At 43.9% G+C, this 22,065-nt stretch overlaps 1 protein-coding gene across 1 annotated transcript in view; it reads right to left on the bottom strand.

Moving 5' to 3' along the window:
- Positions 1 to 1,306: 1,306 nt before the first annotated feature.
- The window catches only part of PLG (plasminogen), a 179,833-nt gene continuing 159,074 nt past the window's right edge, over positions 1,307 to 22,065 (bottom strand). The window contains exons 16-19 of the mRNA XM_040350604.1: positions 12,529 to 12,669; positions 7,384 to 7,490; positions 4,255 to 4,400; positions 1,307 to 1,585 (exon numbers count right to left, since the gene is read on the bottom strand). Coding sequence (XP_040206538.1) covers positions 1,424 to 1,585; positions 4,255 to 4,400; positions 7,384 to 7,490; positions 12,529 to 12,669 — 556 coding nt within the window. The 3' untranslated portion in view covers positions 1,307 to 1,423. The remainder of the gene's footprint in view (positions 1,586 to 4,254; positions 4,401 to 7,383; positions 7,491 to 12,528; positions 12,670 to 22,065) is intronic.

Here is a 22,065-nt window from a genome sequence, read left to right on the forward strand (position 1 = left end):
TACTGTAAATATATATATATATATATATATATATATATATATATATATACATACATACACACGCAGGGTGTATATATATATATATATATATATATATATATATCATAAATTATAGTCTTAACCATAGTTTGTAAATGCTATAACTTTTGCGCAAACCAATCAATATATGCTTATTGGGATTTTTTTATGAAAGATATGTGGCTGAATACATTCTGGTAAAAAAATTATGACAAAATTAGAGTTTATTGCAAATTTTTTATAAAAAAAAAAAGTAAAAAATAATGTTTTGTTTTTTTTCAAAATGTTCTTTTTCATTTTTGTCGCAAAAAATAAAAATCTGAGGCCCCATACACACCATAGAATCTATCCGCAGATAAATCCCATCAAATGGGTTTCTGCGGATAGATCCTATGGTGTGTACACTCCGTCGGATATCTATCCGCAGATAAATCTCCCCTGGAATGGATTTCCAGCAGATAAATATTTGTCGACATGCACAGAATATCTATCTGCTGGAATCCATTCCAACGGATGGATCCGCTCGTCTGTACAGACTTACCGGATCCATCCGTCCAAAGGGATTCCCCGCACGCGCCGTAATGAATAGACGCATGCGTGGAATTCCTTATATGACAGTGTCGCGCCCGTCGCCGCGTCATAATAGCGGCGACGGCGCGACACGTCATCGGCAGAGGATTTCAGCGCGGATTTCAATGCGATGGTGTGTACACGCCATCGCATTGAAATCCTCTGAAATCTTAGAGAGGATTTATCCGCGGATACGGTCCGCTGAACCGTATCTGCGGATAAATTCTATCGTGTGTATGGGGCCTCAGTGGTGATCAACTACCACCAAAGGAAAGCTCTATTTGTGTGAAAAAAAAATCTATTTTGTTTGAGTACAGCATTGCATGGCTGCGCAATTACCAGTTAACCTAGTGCAGTTTCACATAGTAAAAAATTCTCTGGTCAGGAAGGGATTAAAACCTTCCGGAGGTCAAGTGGTTAATTTCAGCTCCCACCAGTCCCTCCTTAAATACTTACCTGAGCCTGAACTCGATCCAGTGCTGTATCCATCTGCAGCAGTGCTGCGCTTCTTTTCCATCTTTCACATGAGGCTTAGCAGCAGCAGGAGCTATTGGAGAGAAGCAGTGCTAGATTGGTGAATCTATGCAGGGCAGGACCAGGGATCAGCTATGTAGAGTAACAAGAGCTGCCTTTTTTGCCCTAACTGGAAGGATACAATTATCTTTACCTGGAGATCTACTTTTAGAAATAAAAATGAAAACAACACGTATGTAATAAATGAGATTACTATTCAGTTTATTCCAACTGACAAAAAGTATATTTATTTTTGTTATATTTGAGATACTTATCAGTCTCTTTTGTTCATTTGTAATAAAACATAAGCACTGTTGATGCATTAATTTGCTTTCATTGTCTGTTCAATCCATGAGATAAAGCGAGACACCCGTACATATACACCTGGCTTCATGGGCTGAGCACAGCCAAGACCCCACGAGGTTACTCCTTGTAAAACATACTTTTCCCCATCAAAGCAAGACAGTGGTCCTCCACTGTCACCCTGTAAGAAAGAAAAAATACTTGCAATTTTCAGTAAACATGTAGATGTAAAAATTCTTTCTATGACCTCTCTTTTTTGTCATGCAGGAGTTTTTCCAGTCCCTTCCCCAATTGTTCTGGCTTTGGAGGGTCGAGAAATTGCAGCTACAAAAGGCAGAAATCTGCCATTTGTGTGAAACCAAAACAAACAATGCTTCTGTATAAAATCTGAGTTTAGTCCACCAAGCAGGGGTTTCTGCCGTTTACAAGGGGCCTTTAGAAATCAGGAACTCCTATGTCTTTGTTTAGAGGGATACAGACCAACATCCTACCGTTTGCTGTTACATAAAGCACATTAATGAGATGCTCAACTTTGGAAACCTGAAGCTCTCTTGGTTGTAAATCCAAAAGTTGAAAACACAAGAACTACCATATTTGTGTACATCCACTGGTGGTTAGTTGATGAAGTATCTGTGTAGAATAATGGGGAGGGTAGTGCTGCGCTAATCAGTGGTGAATGGATAGGTGAATATGCAGGTGGGGGAAGGGAATGAAAATTTGTATAAATGAAATGAGGAGCAATATAGCCCAAATGGCATCAGCATAAAAATAAATATAAAATGATCAGTGAACAATAACAGTACTGGTGCAAATCATATGACTCCACAGGTTCCTCTTAATGTGATGAAATACACTATAAATAAAGTGATACGTGGTGCAAAAAATTCCCAAGTAACTGTGCTAGGTGACACTCCTAAACTGGTGATAAACAATCCATCAACAGGGCTTGAAAAATATCAGCAAAAAATAAATATAAATAAAATTTCAAAAGTCCAAGAAGCAAACGTGCAAGTGTGGGTCCGCAATATGAAGTGGAAGGGGAATGGGTATCCAGTGATCCTTTTTGCTTCTTGGACTTTTGAAATTTTATTTATATTTATTTTTTGCTGATATTTTTCAAGCCCTGTTGATGGATTGTTTATCACCAGTTTAGGAGTGTCACCTAGCACAGTTACTTGGGATTTTTTTGCACCACTTATCACTTTATTTATAGTGTATTTCATCACATTAAGAGGAACCTGTGGAGTCATATGATTTGCACCAGTACTGTTATTGTTCACTGATCATTTTATATTTATTTTTATGCTGATGCCATTTGGGCTATATTGCTCCTCATTTCATTTATACAAATTTTCATTCCCTTCCCCCACCTGCATATTCACCTATCCATTCACCACTGATTAGCGCAGCACTACCCTCCCCATTATCAATTGCTTATGGTTTGATACACCTTTCAGTGCCGCAGCTGTACCTCCACTTCTCCTCACTTCCATTCCCCCCCCCTTTTTTTTCTTTCTTCCCCTCCTTTGATAAGCGCGGTAATATCCATTTTTTCAATCTGTGTAGAATAATTCTGCAGTTTGCAAATGACCACTAGGAATTCTATTGACTAAAGCTGTGTACAATTCTTCCAATGGTCCTTATTTCAAACCTGTGACATTTTTATGTTCACATAGGTTCTGGATTAAAATGGCACCTACATTGTTTTGGCCAGTGTTCAAGCAGTCTTTTTCCAGCAAGCCCAACGCTATTGAGTTGAATGTCTAATGCTGCTTAGTTCAGTACAGCTTCCCTACCCAATGTTTGGGGGTTGTTTTGCCAGGCATTTGTCAGGCCCCTATAACTACATATGACAATTTGGGACTTTTTATTGAATTATCTGCATAATGTTCACCAAACTTGATGATTTTTTATATTTAATGTTGTAAGTAATATTTCTAATTGTATTGTATACTGTATATGTAACACTGACATTAATGTTATTTTTCTTCTATTTGTTTTGTTGTTTTTATAGGAAGGTAAATTACAGTTGTCATTTTGTATATACATTACATTTGACCAATTACAGGGCATACAAAGCTGGCCATATACCTTTATGGTTCAGTTTTGTTCATTCACTCACGCAACAGGCTAAATGAAAAAAAAAATTAACCAATTCCCCCATCCAGACATTTGGTGTGGATGGGAAATCCTCCTCACTGTTCTATTGTATTCTGACAGCAGGGAGACTACCCTGCTGTATAAATACACAGATCAGTGCTGCAGCCACTGATTGAGTGGGCAATTGAAAAAAGTTGACCGATAGATTGATTTCTGTTCAACTGCAGTGACCACATATACAGTAGATTGTAATTCTGCCAGTCCCTGCTGAAACATTTGAATTTCAATCCATCTATTGTCACCTTAAAGGTATTCTAAAGCCTTGGTTTAATGCATTCCCTGCAATAAGGCAACCAAAAACACCCCACTAATTCCCATCACCCCACAAACACGTACCTGAGCCTGTCAGAGATCCAGCGCTGTCCCAGCTTCAGGTCTTCTCACACAGACTTGTGCAGCAGCAGGGGAGCCATTGGCTCCCACTGCTGCACTGTGTTTGTCCATGGATGTACACAGCGTGACTCAGGAGCAAGCTTGCAGGTGTGCCCCCATGGAAACCGGATTGCTATGGGGGAACACTGAAAAGAGGAGGAGTCTGGAACACTGGCAGGGGCCCTCAGAAGAGGCGGTTCAGGGCTGATCTTTGCAAAACTATTTCACAGAGCAGGTAATTATGAAATATTTTATGTAAAAAAAAAAAAGTTGGCCATTTACAATTACTTTCCCTGAGCAAAGGTTATATTATCTTACCTGACAACTGTCAATTCCTCCATGGATGTTGCCAGCACACAGCTCCCTGCTTGTCACTTTGTTATTAAGGTATTCTGGGCTGTTGCATACTTTATTTTCAATGACAGGGAAACCAGCTTCTTTAAGCACTCCTGTACTACCAGTGCCTGGAATAAATTAGGAGTGCATTATGCAGAGTGCAGGGTTCAGCAATACATTATGCACAAAGTACTGGGTTCAGGAGTGTATTATGCACAGACTGCAGCGTTCAGGAATGAGTTACACACAGGGTGCAGGGTTGAGGAGTACGTTATGCACAGAGTTTAGGGTTCAGCCCCCATCCACATCTAACTTCTAAACCCCTCCTCAGCTCTAACCTCTTAACCCTCCCACCTCTACACACAATGTCGTCTCCACTGTTCTCATCTTTGGTGTCCACCCTATCTTTTACATGTTTACCTTTCTGAAAAACACCACTTAGCTGCCGACACAGTCATGGCTTTATTTTTGCACACTGGGTGCACATGCATTTGCAACTCTGCCTCTCCCCTACCAGGCAAGAGATGGGGATCATGGTGCAGCTCACCATGCGATGCCCCCTTCTGCCCATAAACACACTGCGCTCGGCCAGTTACTCCTCCCTTGTCTCGGCTCTGAATGTAGGGGTAGGCAGAGTTCTGTAGAAGTTGCAGGAGAGCTGCACTGTCATTTGTAAATACAGAAGGTAGGCTACAGATCATCAGCTAGTCTGACCCATAATGATGTCTCTTGGGTATATTTGGAAACCTAGAATTCAATAGATACAGTTCTATCTTTCTCCAGGAAACATTATTCTTAGTCTAAAGACGATAGCCAAACAATGGATGTCTGTGATACCCCTGACAAAGGAGTATTGGATAGCTGATGTCAGTGCCAATGTCTTTATAAGAAATGGCTATATACAGTTTTCGTAGAAGTTTGCAGCCACGATAAAGTCTATTCTCCTGTAAAATAAGTTTCTTGCTTGTGGCTTATTTGTTCATGGACAATAATGTCATTGTTCAGTATGTCAGTAACAACTCTAGTGTGTTCACTCCTTTACCACTAACAACTCCAGTGTGTTCACTCATTTACCACTCTGTCTTTTTATATGTGTACTGTGTGCTTATACAAACATATTTAACAGCTTGTTTAACCCCTTAGTGACTGAGGATAAATCATATCTTAATGCCTAAACACAATTTTGCAACGTTGACAAGTGTTAGTAAAACTGTACATATCACCGCAACTACTTGTGTATCCGGGTGGATTATACCTTGTTTTTTTCAGGAGAAAATGGTCTTTCTTTTGGTGATAAATGGTTAACAAATATCTCCAGTTTTTTTTAATATTATCAAGGGAAAACTGTCACAAAATAGTAAAAAAAAAAAAAAAAAAACATGTTAAATTGTTTTTAGCTGTATAATTGTTGCTGCTATCATAATCTACTACCAAAGAGCAACCCAGAATAAGTTCTCCTGCTCCTGATAGGGTTGCCACATCATCCCTTAAATCCAGAACACATAATAATTAAACAGGTTCTGAGGCTGATTTAATGCAGATAAGGCACCAAGTGAGTTTACTTACCACCTTAATCTGCCACAGAACCTGTGTAATTAATATGTGTCCTGAATTAAAGGCATGATGTAGCTCCTGACGATCACAGCCATACCACATATGTGTCTGATGTTTGTTGTAGCTGCATTCACACCTGAGCGTAGCATCTTTTATCATCTCTCCAGCAGTTTTTGCACGTTTTTAATGCACAGCATTTTCGGGCCTTGGCAATTTTTATTAGCCAATAGAGAAAACTAGCATCTGTTGCATCAGTTGTTGCTAAGTTTTTTACCTTTTTCACCAACTTTTCTTTCTTTTTTTTTTATTATTATTCACTTATTATTATTTTTTGTTAGGGTAAGGGGTTAGAGTTAAGGTTAGGGTTTGGGTTAGGGGTTAATATTTTATTGTCTTATTACCGTATTTTCCGGCGTATAAGACGACTTTTGCATCCAAAGTCGGGGGTCGTCTTATACGCCGGGTACGGTCTCTGTGCAGCTGCAATCGTCATAATTTCAAAGCTGCGCGCCGTCTTCTCAGCGCGTCCTCGCTGTCCTGTGATAGGCGGAACAGAAATCTTCCCAGCAGCGCCTCTGTTCTGTTTTCCGCCTATCACGGATGCCTTCTCATCCTCGGACGAGATGAGAAGGCATCCGTGATTGGCGGAACATAGAACAGAGGCGCTACTGGGAAAATTTGTGTTCTGCCAATCACAGGACACGCTGAGAAGACGGCGCGCGGCTTTGAAATCATGGACGCTCGCAGCAGACGGAGACTGTCACCGGCCTGCCAAACGTGAGTGATGGCACAGTGGGGGGGAAAGTGGGGGCATGTAATGTGATGGCACTGTGGGGGCATGCAATGTGATGGCACTGTGGGGGCATGCAATGTGATGGCACTGTGGGGGAAAGTAATGTGATGGCACTGTGGGGGAAAGTAATGTGATGGCACTGTGGTGGCATTTAATGTGATGGCACTGTGGTGGCATTTAATGTGATGGCACTGTGGTGGCATGTAATGTGATGGCACTGTGGGGGCAAGTAATGGCACAGTGGGGGCATGTAATGGCACAGTGGGGGCATGTAATGGCACAGTGGGGGCATGTAATGGCACAGTGGGGCTTGGAAAAAAAGGGGGTAGTCTTATACAGTGAGTATATCCCAAAACCAAAATTTTTCCTGGAAAATTAGGGGGTCGTCTTATACGCCGAGTCGTCTTATACGCCGGAAAATACCTTTTTTTTTAAGGTTTGGAGTTATTTATTTTTTATTACATATTATTAATTTATTTTATTTATTTATGATTATTTATTTTATCTTTTTGCATTTGAGCAGAAAATTGTGCAAAACATACGACAAAATGCAAGAATATGGACAAAAATGCTTCCATTCAATTTATTGTGGATAAAAACATGCAAATCTAATCAATTTGAGTTACAAAAAAAGCTCCAGAACTTGGTGCTGTGAATGGGGCCTTAGAACAAACAGCATTATTGTATGTTTTTTATGTGATCGCAGTAAAATGTGTAATAGAACAGCATTGAGATTTAATATGCTAATCATACATTGGTCTCACCTTGTGTCTCGCCCCATCCTGTTACATAACATTCAGACTTGGCAGGCACCACATAATTTTCAGGTGGTAGGCAAACAGGGAGAACTTCATCTGTGATTAACGCTGGGCTATAAAAGAAACATATGAGCTAGTTTATCTACCAATTGACAATTTTAAAATTTATAAGTAAAATCTAATTTTAGCATTGGTCATAGATATAGGCTAATCAAAATGACAATTTAATATTTAACACTGATCAGTACAATTCATGCAAGGTTGAGATTCATAAAAATTTGTAATTTCTTTCAACCCCCCAGTGGGTTGAAAAAAAAAACCTGACAGATTGCAGTTGGTGCTGCGATCTCCTCTCTGTGCTGTTGTATTTTGCAAGGAGAATCCTCCCTTGCCAGAATATACTGATCAACACTCGCAGCCATTGGCTGCAAGCACTGATCAGATGCTGGTTTTCCAGCATGTCCCTTCGACAAAAGCCGATCGTTAGACCAGCTTTTGTCTGACAGACTGTACACACTAACCAAAAGTCAGTCACATACAAAATACATATACTACACTCTCCTCTGGGTTTGCTGGTTAAAAAGTAGCAAGAGTATCCATTTTCATGGCATAATATTGCCATAGCAAATAGCTGCCCTGGAAAAATTTGTGTCATCCCTCAGGTACCGTTTTTCAGCCACATTTGGACAGGAGCACCAGTGAGCTGACATTTCAGCTAAAAGGTTATATGTCAATATTTTAAAGTGTAGCTTTTTATTTGTAATGTATTGCTTTAAATGTTTTTTGTTTCATTTTATTTTTGTGGTGGGGGGGCAAGAGAGGGTGGTGGGTTGAAAGTAGGCTGTGTGAGGAATTGGCTAGGTAGACACAGACTGGTGGATAGTGATACCATTCATTTAGAAATTGGAATCATTACAGATACACTGTAGTGATAGCATTATGAAGACAGCAATAACAGCAGTAGCACCGCTATCTGGCAGGAACAGTGTGTGTTCTTAATTTTGTAAATATATACTCTGTCTCAGACAAAGAAACTCGACTGCAGGCAGAAATTGCCAGGGAAATGTAGAAGGCATCTGTGATCGAAGCATGGTTAATTTTGATACAGTTCAGGCAATCACTATTGCCCGTGGATATACAGATGCATCTGTCAATCACCACCCATGCAGCTGCGTTAAAGGGGTTGTAAAGACAAAAATATTTTCCTATTAAATTAAAGTCTGACAGTAGCTGATAAAGTAAAAAGTAATGTTTTGCATTATAACTAGTTTGATACCTGTTGAAATCGAGCTGTTTTATTCACCTCCGTAACTTCTGAATCATTATTCTCACTGACTTCCTGGTTTGCGGTGCGCATTCATTCTTGCTACATCACGGCCTAATGGGAACTACAGTTCCCATTAGGCTTAGCCTCCATGCCTGTGAGGGATAAGAGAGCATCTTCACGCAGGGCTGTAGTCCTAGGGAGGGGGTGAGCACATTCTGCTTTCCACCATGCAAAACGGCTCAGATGCTGGTGGAAAGCAAGAAGAGGAGTGACAGAAAATGGCATTTTCAAACCTGGATTACTGTGTTTTGGAGGTCAAAAGGAAAAACGGGGTAAGTGATATTTAGGTGCTCTAGCTTACAGCAGACAATTGATCTAATAAAAAACGAACCTTTAGTGTTCCTTTAAATACCCTTTCTGATAAGACATTTGCAGAAAGAAAGCCAGCACCTCCAGTGCATGTTTTTCAAGCTCTGGCCACCCAGTTGTCCTTTTTAACCTCTGAAGATGTTAGTATTCAAACTGGTACCAACATACTCGCTGACCATCATAAAAGAAACTGTGCATTCTAATGCTATGGAGTGCCATGCCTGCTTTGTGTTGCTTGAATAAACTTTGCAACACATTTGTGGTGTCCCAGTACAGGTATTTGCTGTAGGCCCTGTCAGATTGAGGCCCTCGGCTTGTGGGGTCTCCCCTGCAGGGACTCAGCTAGTTATGATGTGATTTATACTGTTATGGTTGATAATACGTTTATTAGGTGTGTATAGCTTTAAGGGGTTTAGCCAGCCATCTCATGTTCAGTCAGAGTGTATTACCATCTCATGTTCATGTGTATTAGAGTCGGGAGGACTGAATGCTAGACAATACCTTATTGTGTTGTGTTATACTACAGGTCAGTCTCTATGATCCACAGCTCTCAACCAATAGGCTTCAGTCTAAACAGGCCCTTATAAGGGATTGTACTTCCTGTTTAAGCCAGTCTAATGCTTCACACAGTTCCTAGCAGAGCCAAACACAGTCAGAGGAGAGGCAGTGCAGGCCCGAAGCCTCCAGGAGAAAATACAGCAAAGAGTGGAGTATCCCTAAACATTACAGAACCAGTACTTCAGCTCATTTATCGGATCAATCCGTTATTCCGGCAAAAAGCCTCAAGTCTACAGACACTTCAGTAAGTGTATCTATTTTTCAGCCTAGTTAAGCATAGGCCCTGAATTACTATCCGGCTTTTGCAGCCGAGTATATACAGTATATAATCAACTAAGCTCAAGCATTATCAGCTGTGTGATCCAGAGACTGCCTGCAGAACATTTTGACACTCTGTTTAAAGCTGTGAAGATTTTGACACCTGCCTTCATGCCAGTAAAGCCTTTGTTGTTTTAACCCCCTGTTGTGGACTGTGTTATTACCATCCTAACTAGCGGGGATACGGAGGCCCCTGGAGCTGTAGTTTCCCGGGGTATACTAAGACTACAGTGGCGTCACGTGACAGAGAGGGTTAATACCATCTGGCCCTCACTAAGGGTTAATACCACCTGACCCTGGGCTCCTAGCCCCAAGAACCAAGTAGCTAACCATCAAGCGCATGTGTGTGGCCGTGGGACTCACCCTCCCCGGTCACCACACATTGCTCTGATGCTAATGTTGCTACTGCTGTTACCTGCTTATTTACCTTGGGTAACAGTTGCAACAGGTAACAGAGGCATCCCTGTCATCATCAAAAAAGGCTTTGTACAAGCCCCCTAAAAACAACTTCTCATAGTGAAGAATTTTGTCTTCCCTCTCGTGTGGTGGGATGGCAATTGGCCATTTTTGTAGCATAGGCCTGAGAGCCTAGCAAAAAGCCCTTGGAGAGATCTTGCTCAGAAATTAGATAGACCTCAGATCACAGGCAGAAGGCCCTTAAAGTTGTCTCCAAAAAATTAATAAAACAACCGGCGACCACACCCTTTGTTACATCACATTCCCGGGGCATGATGGAAAAGTGATGTAACAAAGGGTGGGGTCGCCGGTTGGCGTCACCCGGGGGCCACGCCCCATGCCTAAATAAGTCATTGCACAACGCTCAGACGGCATTACAGCGGGAGAGCTCGTCGTGTCAACATCGCTGGAAGAGAAGACCCGGCCCCCGCGGTGGAGCCCGGCAGAAGGGGAAGAGAGAAGACAGCGGAGAAGAAGACCCGGCCCGGCAGAAGAGGGAACAGAGAAGACCGGGCCTACCCCCCCTTTGTAAAAGAGCTTAAAGAACAAAGGGGGGGCCGGCAGAAGACCCCCCCAGCTGACTAATAAATTACTTCAAAAATCTGTGTAGTGTGTTTTTTTAACTTTACATTTTTCCCCCAGGTGAATGGGTAGGGGTACGATGGGGTACTCATTCACATAGGGTGGGGGGCCAGCATCTGGGGTGCCCCCCTGCCCCAAAGCACACACTCCCCCATGTTGAGGGCATGCGGCTTGGTACGGCTCAGGAGGGGGCGCGTTCGCTCGTCCCCACCCCCATTCCTGTCCGGCCAGGTGGCGTGCTCGGATAAGGGTTTGGTATGGATATTGGGGGAACCCCCATGCCGTTTTATTCGGCGTAGGTTTTCCCCCTTACTATCCAGACCAAACCTAAGGGCCTGATGTGCCCCTGGAGGGGAACCCACGTAATTTGTTCTTTGAAATTTGTCGCGGAGTTCCCCTTCATGGTCAGCGTAAGCTAAAAAAAAGATTCAGGCATTCACATGCACCAATATTTTGCCGGCGTAGTGAAGCAGCATGCGTAAGTCCCCGAATTTCCCGCTCACGCATGCGCAGTACTCAAATAAACCTCCCGCAGGTTTATATGTACTTGCCGGCGTAGCGGCTCGTTTTCACAAAAAACACTTTCACTTTAAATTCGGCCCGTAAAAGTTCAACAAACACATGTCACTACACTTCCCCACAACACCCACATCCCCCCCCCCTAATAAACACACTCCCAAACACTTTTTATTTACATTTCTAATTGCCGTTCAGGGGTAAACGATGTACAGAGTGCAGGGTTCATGAGTGCACTATGTACAGAGTTCAAGCATGCGCTATGTACAAAGTTCAGGAGTGCATTGCGTACCAGGTGCTGTGTTACGTGCAGGTTCTAGGGTTATGAGATGGCACTACATACAGAGGAGCGCAGGGTTCTGCAGAGTGCAGGGTTGAGCATTGCACTACATACAAAGTCCAGGAGTTGCGCTATGTACTGAATGCAGAGTTTCGGCGTGCATATCTCACAGGCCAGTTTACAACCCCCCTCCTTCCCCCTAGTACAGAGCTCTCCCCTCAAATTTCTCCCCAAGAAAAAATTATCTTCTTTCAGTATAGAGCTCTCTTCCCCTTCCAGTACAGAGCTCTCTTCTCCTCCCTGTCCAGTACAGAGCTCTCCTTAGACTCACCCTCCCTCACAGAGAAGAGAATCTACAACTTACAGTGGTCAGGCTGCTGGTTTGGGCTTCTGGAGATGCTGCAGGCCTGAGGCTAGAGCAGCTGTGTACATACCCCTCCTCTGTTATATATGCAGAGCAGGGAGGGTTTTGTGTGTGCCGATGCAAGGGGCCAGTGCTTGAGGTGGAAGAAGTTCCTACTAAAAAAAAAGCCCTGCCAGCCACAGTGCAGTCTTCCTTCCTGTGCCAGGTTCTGGTATATTGGAGGGGGTTCCAGCACCCGACACACACTGCCACTCTGCAGTTTTGGTGCTTCATCACTCCTTTCTGTGGGAGCGCTGGCCCCCTCCTCAGCCACTCTATGTATGACTCTATGTATGTTGCACGGAGTATTAGGCGTGCACATAGTGATAACCCGGTTTGCACACCTATGACTGCATTCCAAAACTGCCTATATGAACAAAAATATTTAAGGCAATTAATTACCTTTTCAGCTTCAATAGAGCTATATCTGCATTTGATGGTTCCAGGAACAGCTTTTCAACATCTCTGACTTGCTTGGATGGTTCATTGCTTACTTCTTTATGGATTCCAAGATGTATTTTGTAATATGCTGGTTTGCTGGAACTGTATAAAAAAAGTGGACACAAGTCTATTTATTAGCAATGTATTATTCTGGTATGTTAAATAATATAAGTTGTACTGTATTTGAAATAATGACCATAATTATCGCTAATTCTGTGTATGCACGGCATCATTTATCTTTGTGTACAAAACACCAAATAGTGTTTGCCAAATCAGTCCCTCGATGACAACAAGCGGTGCACTTTTTCCCAGACATTCAAGCAGCATCACAAACTTATTTAGTAACAATTTTAAAATTGCTGTGCAGACCATTTCAGTTGTGATTTATTAAAAATATTAAACATAAGCCACCTCAAATTATTTTAATCATATTCCCACTGCGATCAACTAATACTCCTTTCCTCCATGCTGAGCCCTGAACTGTTCAAGTTTCAACACCGGAAAGATGTTGCAGTGTGAGGCTCATGCCTCATACACACGACTGTTTTTCTTGTTCTAGAAAAAAAAAATGTCCACGTTATTCTTGTCTAAGCCTGCCTTGCACACACACGATCGATAAAAAAAAAATGCTGGAGCAAAGCAGGGTGGCATACAACACGTACGACGGCACTATAAAGGGGAAGTTCCATTCAGATGGCGCCACCCTTCGGGCTGCTTTTTCTGATTTTGTGTTAGTAAAAGTTTGGTGAGAGACGATTTGCGCTTTTCAGTCTTCATGCTTTTCAGTCTGTTACAGCGTGACAAATGTACTATTTCCATGCAGGGATGGACTGGCCATAGGGACTACAGGGAGTTTCCCGGTGGGCCGATGGCTCAGTGGGCCATTTTTTAAAACAGAGATGCTGCTTGGAGGACTTTTTTTAATGCCCTGGCACTCAGGCTTTCACACTGGGGCTGCAGCGGAAGCGTTTTTCAGTCGCTTTACAGGCGCTATTTTTAGCCCAGAAGTGCCTAAAAAACGCCTCAGTGTAAAAAGGGGTCCTACACTCACCCCTCTCTTTTACACTCACTCTCTTTTTCTTACACTCACCCCCTCTCTTTTACACTCACTCTCTTTTTCTTACACTCACTCACTCTCTTTTTCTTACACTCACCCCCTCTCTCACCCCCTTTCCCTCAACCCTCCCTCTCTCTCTCTCATTCCCCTCTCTCTCACCCTCTCATGATATACAATAATGGATGTAGGGGCCTTTTGGTGGGCGTGATTTTTCAGGGGGTGGGGGCAGCATTTTATTGAATTAAAGTGGGCCAGTCTGGATGAAGTCCAGGGCCAAATTTTTGTCCCAGTCCAGCCCTGTTTCCATTACAAATGCTCGTTTTTCCAGAACGAGTGCTCCCGTCTCATAACTTACTTCTGAGCATGCATGTTTTTTTCCCGTCGTTAAAGCCTACACACGATAATTTTTCACGATGTGAAAACGACAACGTGAAAAACGGTCGTGTGTACGCGGCATCAGAGTGTAAATGTGACATAGGCAGTCATTTCTCTTGCACACAGTGGGCCAGATCCACAAAAGGGATACGCCGGCATATCTACTGATATGCCGTCGTATCCCTGTTTCTATCTTTGGAACTGATCCACGGGAGGGGCGGGGCAAGTCGAGATTATGTCACACCCGACATAGATTTTGACGGTCGCATGCATTGATGCCGCATCAGGGGCCCCCAAATCGCGATGCATTGATGCAGCGATTAAATTCGGCACCCCTACTCCCAATGCTAGAGTCACTATTCACAGGTTTGTATATTGCAATCATATTTCCTCTTAGGACTCCATGCACACTGGCTTAAAAATCACTGCTATTACAGGAGTTTTGTATTCTGCTTGTAGAAGCAGCTCAATGTTACCCTATGTGTCCATGCACATTAGGACAACTACAGGCATATATTAAGCTCAGCGTTTAGAGGCAGGAAAGAAAACCCTTTTGGTTTGCATTTCTGATTGGAGCTTTTTGGCAGAAAAATGCAAAACTCTTCTAAACTCGCCTAAACGATGTACAATAATGTGCTTATTATATATTTCTTATGCCGCGTACACACGTTTTTCTCAACGTGATTTCTCTCAAGCCTGCCTTGCCTACACACGATCGTGATAAAAAATGCTTGAGTAAAGCGCGGTGATGTACAAAATGTACGACGGCACTATAAAGGGGAAGTTCCATTCGAATGGCGCCACCCTTTGGGCTGATTATGTTAATTTCCCATCTCATAACTTGCTTCTGAGCATGTGCGTTTTTTTCCCTGTCGTTAAAGCATACACACAACCATTTTTCATGACGAGAAAAACAACGACGTGAAAAACGACGAGAAAAAATAGAGCAGGTTCTAAATTTTTAATGGACATTTTTCTCGTCGAGAAAAATGCTCTGGAGCCTACTACACGGCCGTTTTTTAACGTCAAATTTAAAAAATTGAATTTTTCTCGTCATGAAAAATGGTCGTGTGTACACGGCATTAGGCTACAGATGCACACTGGGTGTTTAATCACTGTGGGCTAGATTCAGGTAGGGGCGCGCATTTTAACAGCGGCGCAGCGTATTGTAGCGTAAATGGGGCCGGCGTAAGCGCGCGTAATTCAAATGTGGAAGGGGGCGTGTTTTATGTTAATGTGTGATGACCTGACGTGATTGACGTTTTTTACGAACGGTGCATGCGCCGTCCGTGTACATATCCCAGTGTGCATTGCTCCCAAGTACGCCGCAACGGCGTCATTGGTTTCGACGTGAACGTAAATTACGTCCAGCCCTATTCGCGAACGACTTACGCAAACAACGTTAAAAATGTAAAAATCGAAGCGGGAACGACGTCCATACTTAACATTGCGTGAGCCTCATATAAGCAGGAGCAACGTTACGCAGAAAAAAAGCCTTACGCGAACGACGTAAAAAACTACCGCCGGGCGCACGTACGTTTGTGAATGGATGTAACTAGGTAATTTGCATATTCTATGCCGAAAACAACGGAAGTGCCCCTAGCGGCCAGCATAAAAATGTACACAATTATACGCCGCCGCATTCAAGTTACGTCGGAGGAGGAAGCCTATTTTTTGGACGTATCTGCCTTGGAGAATCGGCGTAGCGATACGCCGATGCAGATTTGAAATGACGGCGGCGTATCTGGAGATACGCCGCCGTAAATGCTTGCTGAATCTAGCCCTGTGGGTTTCAATTCCCAACGTTTCCAGTTGCCTGGGAAGCATAGATGCCAGCAACCTGTTAAAATCTATGACGGGCTGAAATATGCATTAAAAGGACGCTACACTGAATAATACTTGTGTTTAGGGCTATATGCATTTAGGGTCATATGCTCAGAATGCAAAATAATAGGATTTTTAGACAGCTTACCTGTAAAATCCTTTTCTTGGAGTACACCACGGGACACAGAGACTAAAGCCCTGTACACACGATCGGATATCTGATGGATTCTAATCCAATGGATTTTTTCATCAGATATCTGATGAAGCTGACTTTCATCAGTCTTGCCTACACACCATTGGTTAAAAATCTGATCGCGTCCAAACGCGGTGACGTAAAACACTATGACGTGCTGAAAAAAAATTAAGTTCAATGCTTCCGAGCATGCGTCGACTTGATTCTGAGTATGCATGGAGTTTTGACCAATGGACTTGTCGTTGAAGGTCACGACATTGAACTTTACTAGTTTTGCGGCGAAGGCCGCTTCATCAGAAGCATGTCTAGAAGGAACCCGCAGGAGAGAGAGACGGGGATCACCAAATAGCGTCCCATATATCGGCCAGGAGGCAGGCAAATGGGGAGATATCTTGAATGTGAGAGGGTAAATGGTGCAAAAGGGGTGCTCCAGATAGTGGAGCCCAGCTTGAGTATGTGTTGGGAACACATATTGGCTCGGTGAAGCCGTGTTTGGGAGGTTGATAACCAAATATGACGGAGGGATGGCGTCAAGGTAATGAAGCCAGCCAATGACACTGTGGACTGGGTAGATCCACAGCAATCCCGCGATGCGGCATCTGTGAATTGCTGTGGACCCAGTACCCAGTCCACAGTGTCATTGGCTGGCTTCATTACCTTGACGCCACCCCTCCGTCATATTTGGTTATCAACCTCCCAAACATGTGTTCCCAACACATACTCAAGCTGGGCTCCACTATCTGGAGCACCCCTTTTGCACCATTTACCCTCTCACATTCAAGATATCTCCCCATTTGCCTGCCTCCTGGCCGATATATGGGACGCTATTTGGTGATCCCCGCCTCTCTCTCCTGCGGGTTCCTTCCAGACATGCTTCTGATGAAGCGGCCTTCGCCGCGAAACTAGTAAAGTTCAATGTCGTGACCTTCAACCCATTAATTTTCCCCCTCCGGGATCATTGTATTGGTGCTATGTATGGTCGTCACCATTTTTAATTTTTTATTGTGTTTTCTGATCTAATAAAATTATATTTTTTTTACGCCTCTTGCAAGAGGCCCGGATCCATTCCAGTTTTGAGTTTTGGCATAGCTTCATAGCCTCTTGGATGGATCCAAAAAAGGCATAGCTCCTTAGCCACGAAGGGTCTATTTTAGCAGAGCTTCCTTAGCACTTCTCCACGTGTCCTACACGTTAGACACCTGTGAAAAAACTGAGGTACTTCCCAGATGGGAGGGGCTATATGGAGGGGAACTGACTCTGATTGGTTGTGCCAGTGTCCAATCACCTCTGGTGAGCATATAACCCATTATGTAAAGACTTAGGGCCAGATTCTCTAAGATCCTGCGGCGGCGTCGCGTAAGCTATTTACACTACGCCGCCCCAACTTACAGGAACAAGTGCTGTATTCCCCAAACACTTGCTCCGTAGTTTGCGGCGGCGTAGTGTAAAAGGCCCGGCGTATCCCTGCGTAATTCAAAGGGGCGGCTTATATTTAAATTAAGCGCGCCCCTGTGCCGATCGAACTGCGCATGCGCGGGCTAAAAATAGCCCAGTGCGCATGCTCCAGTACTCGGCGGAAAACGTCAATGACGCCGACGTGTGCGTCATTGACGTAAAGTCGTATTCCAGAACGACTTACGAAAACGACGTACCCGACGGGAAAAGATGACGTGGACCCGACGCCATACTTAACATGGCATACGTCGGACTGGCGTAAGGTTACCCCTCATATAGCAGGGGTAACCTTACGCTTACGCAAACAACGTAAGGGATGGTTACGCGACGCGATTTCGTTCGGGAATCGGCGTATCAGGCTCATTTGCATAAACAAATGAGACCTGAACGTAAACGGCACCTAGCGGCCGGCGGCGAATTACATTTAAGATCCAACAGTGTAAGTGACTTACACCTGTCGGATCTACAGCGTATCTATGCAAAAATGATTCTAGGAATCACTCGCATAGATATGCGGGTCAAAAAACAGAGATACGACGGAGTTTCCTGAGATACTCCGTCGTAACTCTTTTGAGAATATGGCCCAGAGATACGACGGAGTTTCCCGAGATACTCTGTCGTAACTCTTCTGAGAATATGGCCCAGAGTGTCCAACACAGAAGCAAATATCCCCAACATAAGATTTTAAGGGACTTTTTAGGCAACACAAATAATGAATAATGTAAGCAAATTGTTTGACTAATAACTATTATTTAATGAAACTTATAAAAATATTACGGTGTGAATGACACCAACAATAAACTTGTCATAAAAACAGCAATATAAAATTGAGCTGATGTATGTAGTCAGTGTTCCACCCGACGTGTTTCAGGACTTATTGGGGGTCCCTTCATCAGGGGTATTCCAGGTAGACTGACCATAGCACATTCTAAAAAAAAAGTCCCGTGGTGTACGATAAAGAAATTTGCACGTTCCTGAATGCATATGACTGTAGCACTAGGTGCAGCGTCCAGCCAATGCATATTTTAACCTATTATTGAATTTTGACAGGCTGCTGGCAGCGGAACACTGAACCAGTGCCTCCCAGTCACTCAAAGAGGCTGTGATTTATGCACAAGAACATGTGACAGTCGAAGCCCTTCCCACCCATTGACATGGCTCAGGGATCTTGATTGACAGATGAGCATTTCATCCTTACTCCATTGCTTACTCTGCATATTACACCAGCACTGCATAGGTTCCTGTGAGATACTCTGCATATTCCACCAGCACTGCCTAGGTTCCTGTGAGATACTCTGCATATTACACCAGCACTGCCTAGGTTCCTGTGAGATACTCTGCATATTACACCAGCATTGCATAGGTTCCTCTGAGATACTCTGCATATTGCACCAGCACTGCATATGTTCCTGTGAGATACTCTGCATTAGATAGTTTAGGGAAAGGTTCCAGATTGTTCTTATAGGGAGAGAAATATATAGGAGTCAGTCCTGCTTCACAAATCAAATTGCAGCAGCATTGCATATTTTCCTGTGAGATACTCTGCATATTACACCAGCACTGCATAGGTTCCTGTGAGATACTCTGCATATTACACCAGCACTGCCTAGGTTCCTGTGAGATACTCTGCATATTACACCAGCACTGCCTAGGTTCCTCTGAGATACTCTGCATATTGCACCAGCACTGCATATGTTCCTGTGAGACACTCTGCATTAGATAGTTTAGGGAAAGGTTCCAGATTGTTCTTATAGGGAGAGAAATATATAGGAGTCAGTCCTGCTTCACAAATCAAATTGCAGCAGCATTGCATATTTTCCTGTGAGATACTCTGCATATTACACCAGCACTGCCTAGGTTCCTGTGAGATACTCTGCATATTGCACCAGCACTGCATAGGTTCCTCTGAGATACTCTGCATATTGCACCAGCACTGCATATGTTCCTGTGAGATACTCTGCATATCACACCAGCACTGCATATGTTACTGTGAGATACACCCTTTATATACTTTTCTTCTATTGTGCTATTCAAAAAACATCCAGTTAGGGAAAAAATATATATTTTACAGTTTTTCCTCCAGTGTTTGCAGTATCTGTAGGTGTGTGATGAACACTTTAGCTAGTGTTCTTCTATTGTTCTATTCAAAAAACACCCATTTAGGGCAAGATCCTAAATTTCTTGAAATATGAGGAGAACGTCAAATAAGGGACGTGGCCGCGGTCGTGGTGCTGCTGGTGGAGCTCCTGTTGCAGGGAGAGGACGTGGTTGATCTGTGCCAGCTATAGGCACAAGTGAAACATCTTTTTCAGGTGCGAGTAGGCGACAGAGCCTGCAGCGGTATTTGGTGGGGCCTAATCCGGCTCTACGAATGTTGAGGCCAGGAGCAGAACAGGCGGTAGTAGATTGGGTTGCTGACAGTGCCTCCAGTTCCTTCACAACCAGTCTTGTGCTGAAAGATCAGAGTTGGCACCTGCAGCCGATGTCCATCAGTCTTTCACTTCACCCCCTTGCAAATCAGCCAAGCAGTCTGAGCCCCAAATCATGCAGCAGTCTCTTCTGCTTATTGATGAGTCTGTTAGCATGTTTTCCCAAGGCCATCCACCTAGCTCTGCCCCAGAAGTGGAAGAGATTGAGTGCACCAATGCCCAACCACTTATGTTTTAAGATGAGTACATGGGGGGACCATCACAGCACGTCTCGGATGATGATGAAACACAGTTGCCAACTGCTGCTGCTTTCGCAATTGTGCAGACCGACAAGGAGGGCAGTGGTGAAGACTGGGTGGAAGATGATGTGGTGGACGATGAGGTCCTCGACCCCACATGGAATCAACCTCATGCAGGTGACCCATGTAGTTCAGAGGAAGAGGCGGTGGTCGCACAGAGCCACCAGCACAGCAGAAGAGGGAGCAGGGTGCCAAAGCGGAGCGTCTGTCCCCTAGACAGTACGCCTGCTACTGCCCAACGCAGCAAGGGACCGAGCACACCAAAGCCAGGTCCAAGGAGTTCCCTAGCGTGGCAGTTCTTCACACAATGTGCTGAAGACACGAGTGGTTTGCACGCTGTGCAATCAGAGGCTGAAGCGAGGCATAAACGTTCTCAAAATGAGCGCTTCAGTTTACCTCCTACTCCGCTTCCTCATCCTCTACCGCCTCCTCATCCGGTCAGCGTAACACATTCACCACCAACTTCAGCACAGCCATGGGTAAACGCCAGCAGGCAGTTTTAAAACTTTCCTGTTTGGGGGAAAAACCCCACACCACGCAGGAGTTGTGGAGGGACATGGAACAACAGACCGATGAGTGGTTGGCATCAGTGAGCCTCAAGCCGGGCCTGGTGGTGTGCGATAACAGGCAAAATCTCCACTGCCGCTTCCACCTACACCGCCACATCCACCGCCACCTCAACCTCCTACTCCATATGGACCTTGTCCTCCTAGGTCAAGATTATTATTTTTTGTTTTTTTATATTTTTTATGTTATTTTAAGTTATTTCCCTATCTACATTTATTTTCAGAGTACTTGCCATGCTCTTACCGACATTTTGCTGCCATTTGCAGCCCTCTAGCCCTTTCCCTTAGTGTTTTAGAGACATTTTTGTACTGAAAAGTTTGGTTCCCCATTGACTTCAATGGGGTTTGGGTTGGAGGTCAAGTTCGGGTCCGGACTTTTTTCCGAAGTTCGGCCGAACCCGTACATCCAGGTGACCGCTCAACTCCATGTATTACAAAAATCAGTGTATATATGGGCAAATCTGATCAGCAGTGATTACTGGGCTGCTTTCAAGTCGCTTAAGTGGCCCTCGCTCTTCAAAAGGTTGGGTACCCCTGATCTAGCCAGAGCCCAGACCTCAATCTCAATCCTCTAACGGAGGCTCTTTACCACGTGATCAGCCATGTCCAATCACGGCTGATCATGATATAAACAGGTAGAGCTGTTAATCGGCTTTTCCTCACTCGCGTCTGACAGACGCAAGTAAAGGAGAGCCAATCAGCTGCTCTCCTCACTGTGCTGATTGTTTATCAGTGCAGCCCCCCCTCGGATGCCTGCCCAAGACCACCAGTATGCCACCAGGGATGGCCACCCACACTGGGCCACCAGGAATATGCCAATCAGTGCCCAGGCAGCTGCCAATCAGTGCCACCAGGGATGCCTATCAGTGCCATGTATCAGTGCCCAGCAGTGTTGCCTATCAGTGCCCAGCAGTGCTGCCTATCAGTGCCACCCATAAGTACCCATCAGTGCAGCCTATCAGTGCCACCCATGAGTGCCCATCAGTGCCGCCTATCAATGCCCATCAGTGCCACCTATCAGTGCCCATTGTCAGTGCCGCCTTATCAGTGCCCATCAGTGAAGGAGAAAACTTACTTATTTACAACATTTTATAACAGAAACAAAAGAAAATCTTTTTTTTTTCAAATGTTTCAGTCTTTTTTTATTTGTTTAGCAAAAAATAAAAACCACAGAGGACATCAAATACCACCAAAAGAAAGCTCTATTTGTGGGAACAAAATTATAAAAATCCAGTTTGGGTACAGTGTAGCATGACTGTGCAATTCAAAGTGCAAAAATTGGCTTGGGCGGGAAGGGGGG

This window comes from Rana temporaria, chromosome 4, assembly GCF_905171775.1.
Source record: "Rana temporaria chromosome 4, aRanTem1.1, whole genome shotgun sequence".
Classification (NCBI taxonomy): domain Eukaryota; kingdom Metazoa; phylum Chordata; class Amphibia; order Anura; family Ranidae; genus Rana; species Rana temporaria.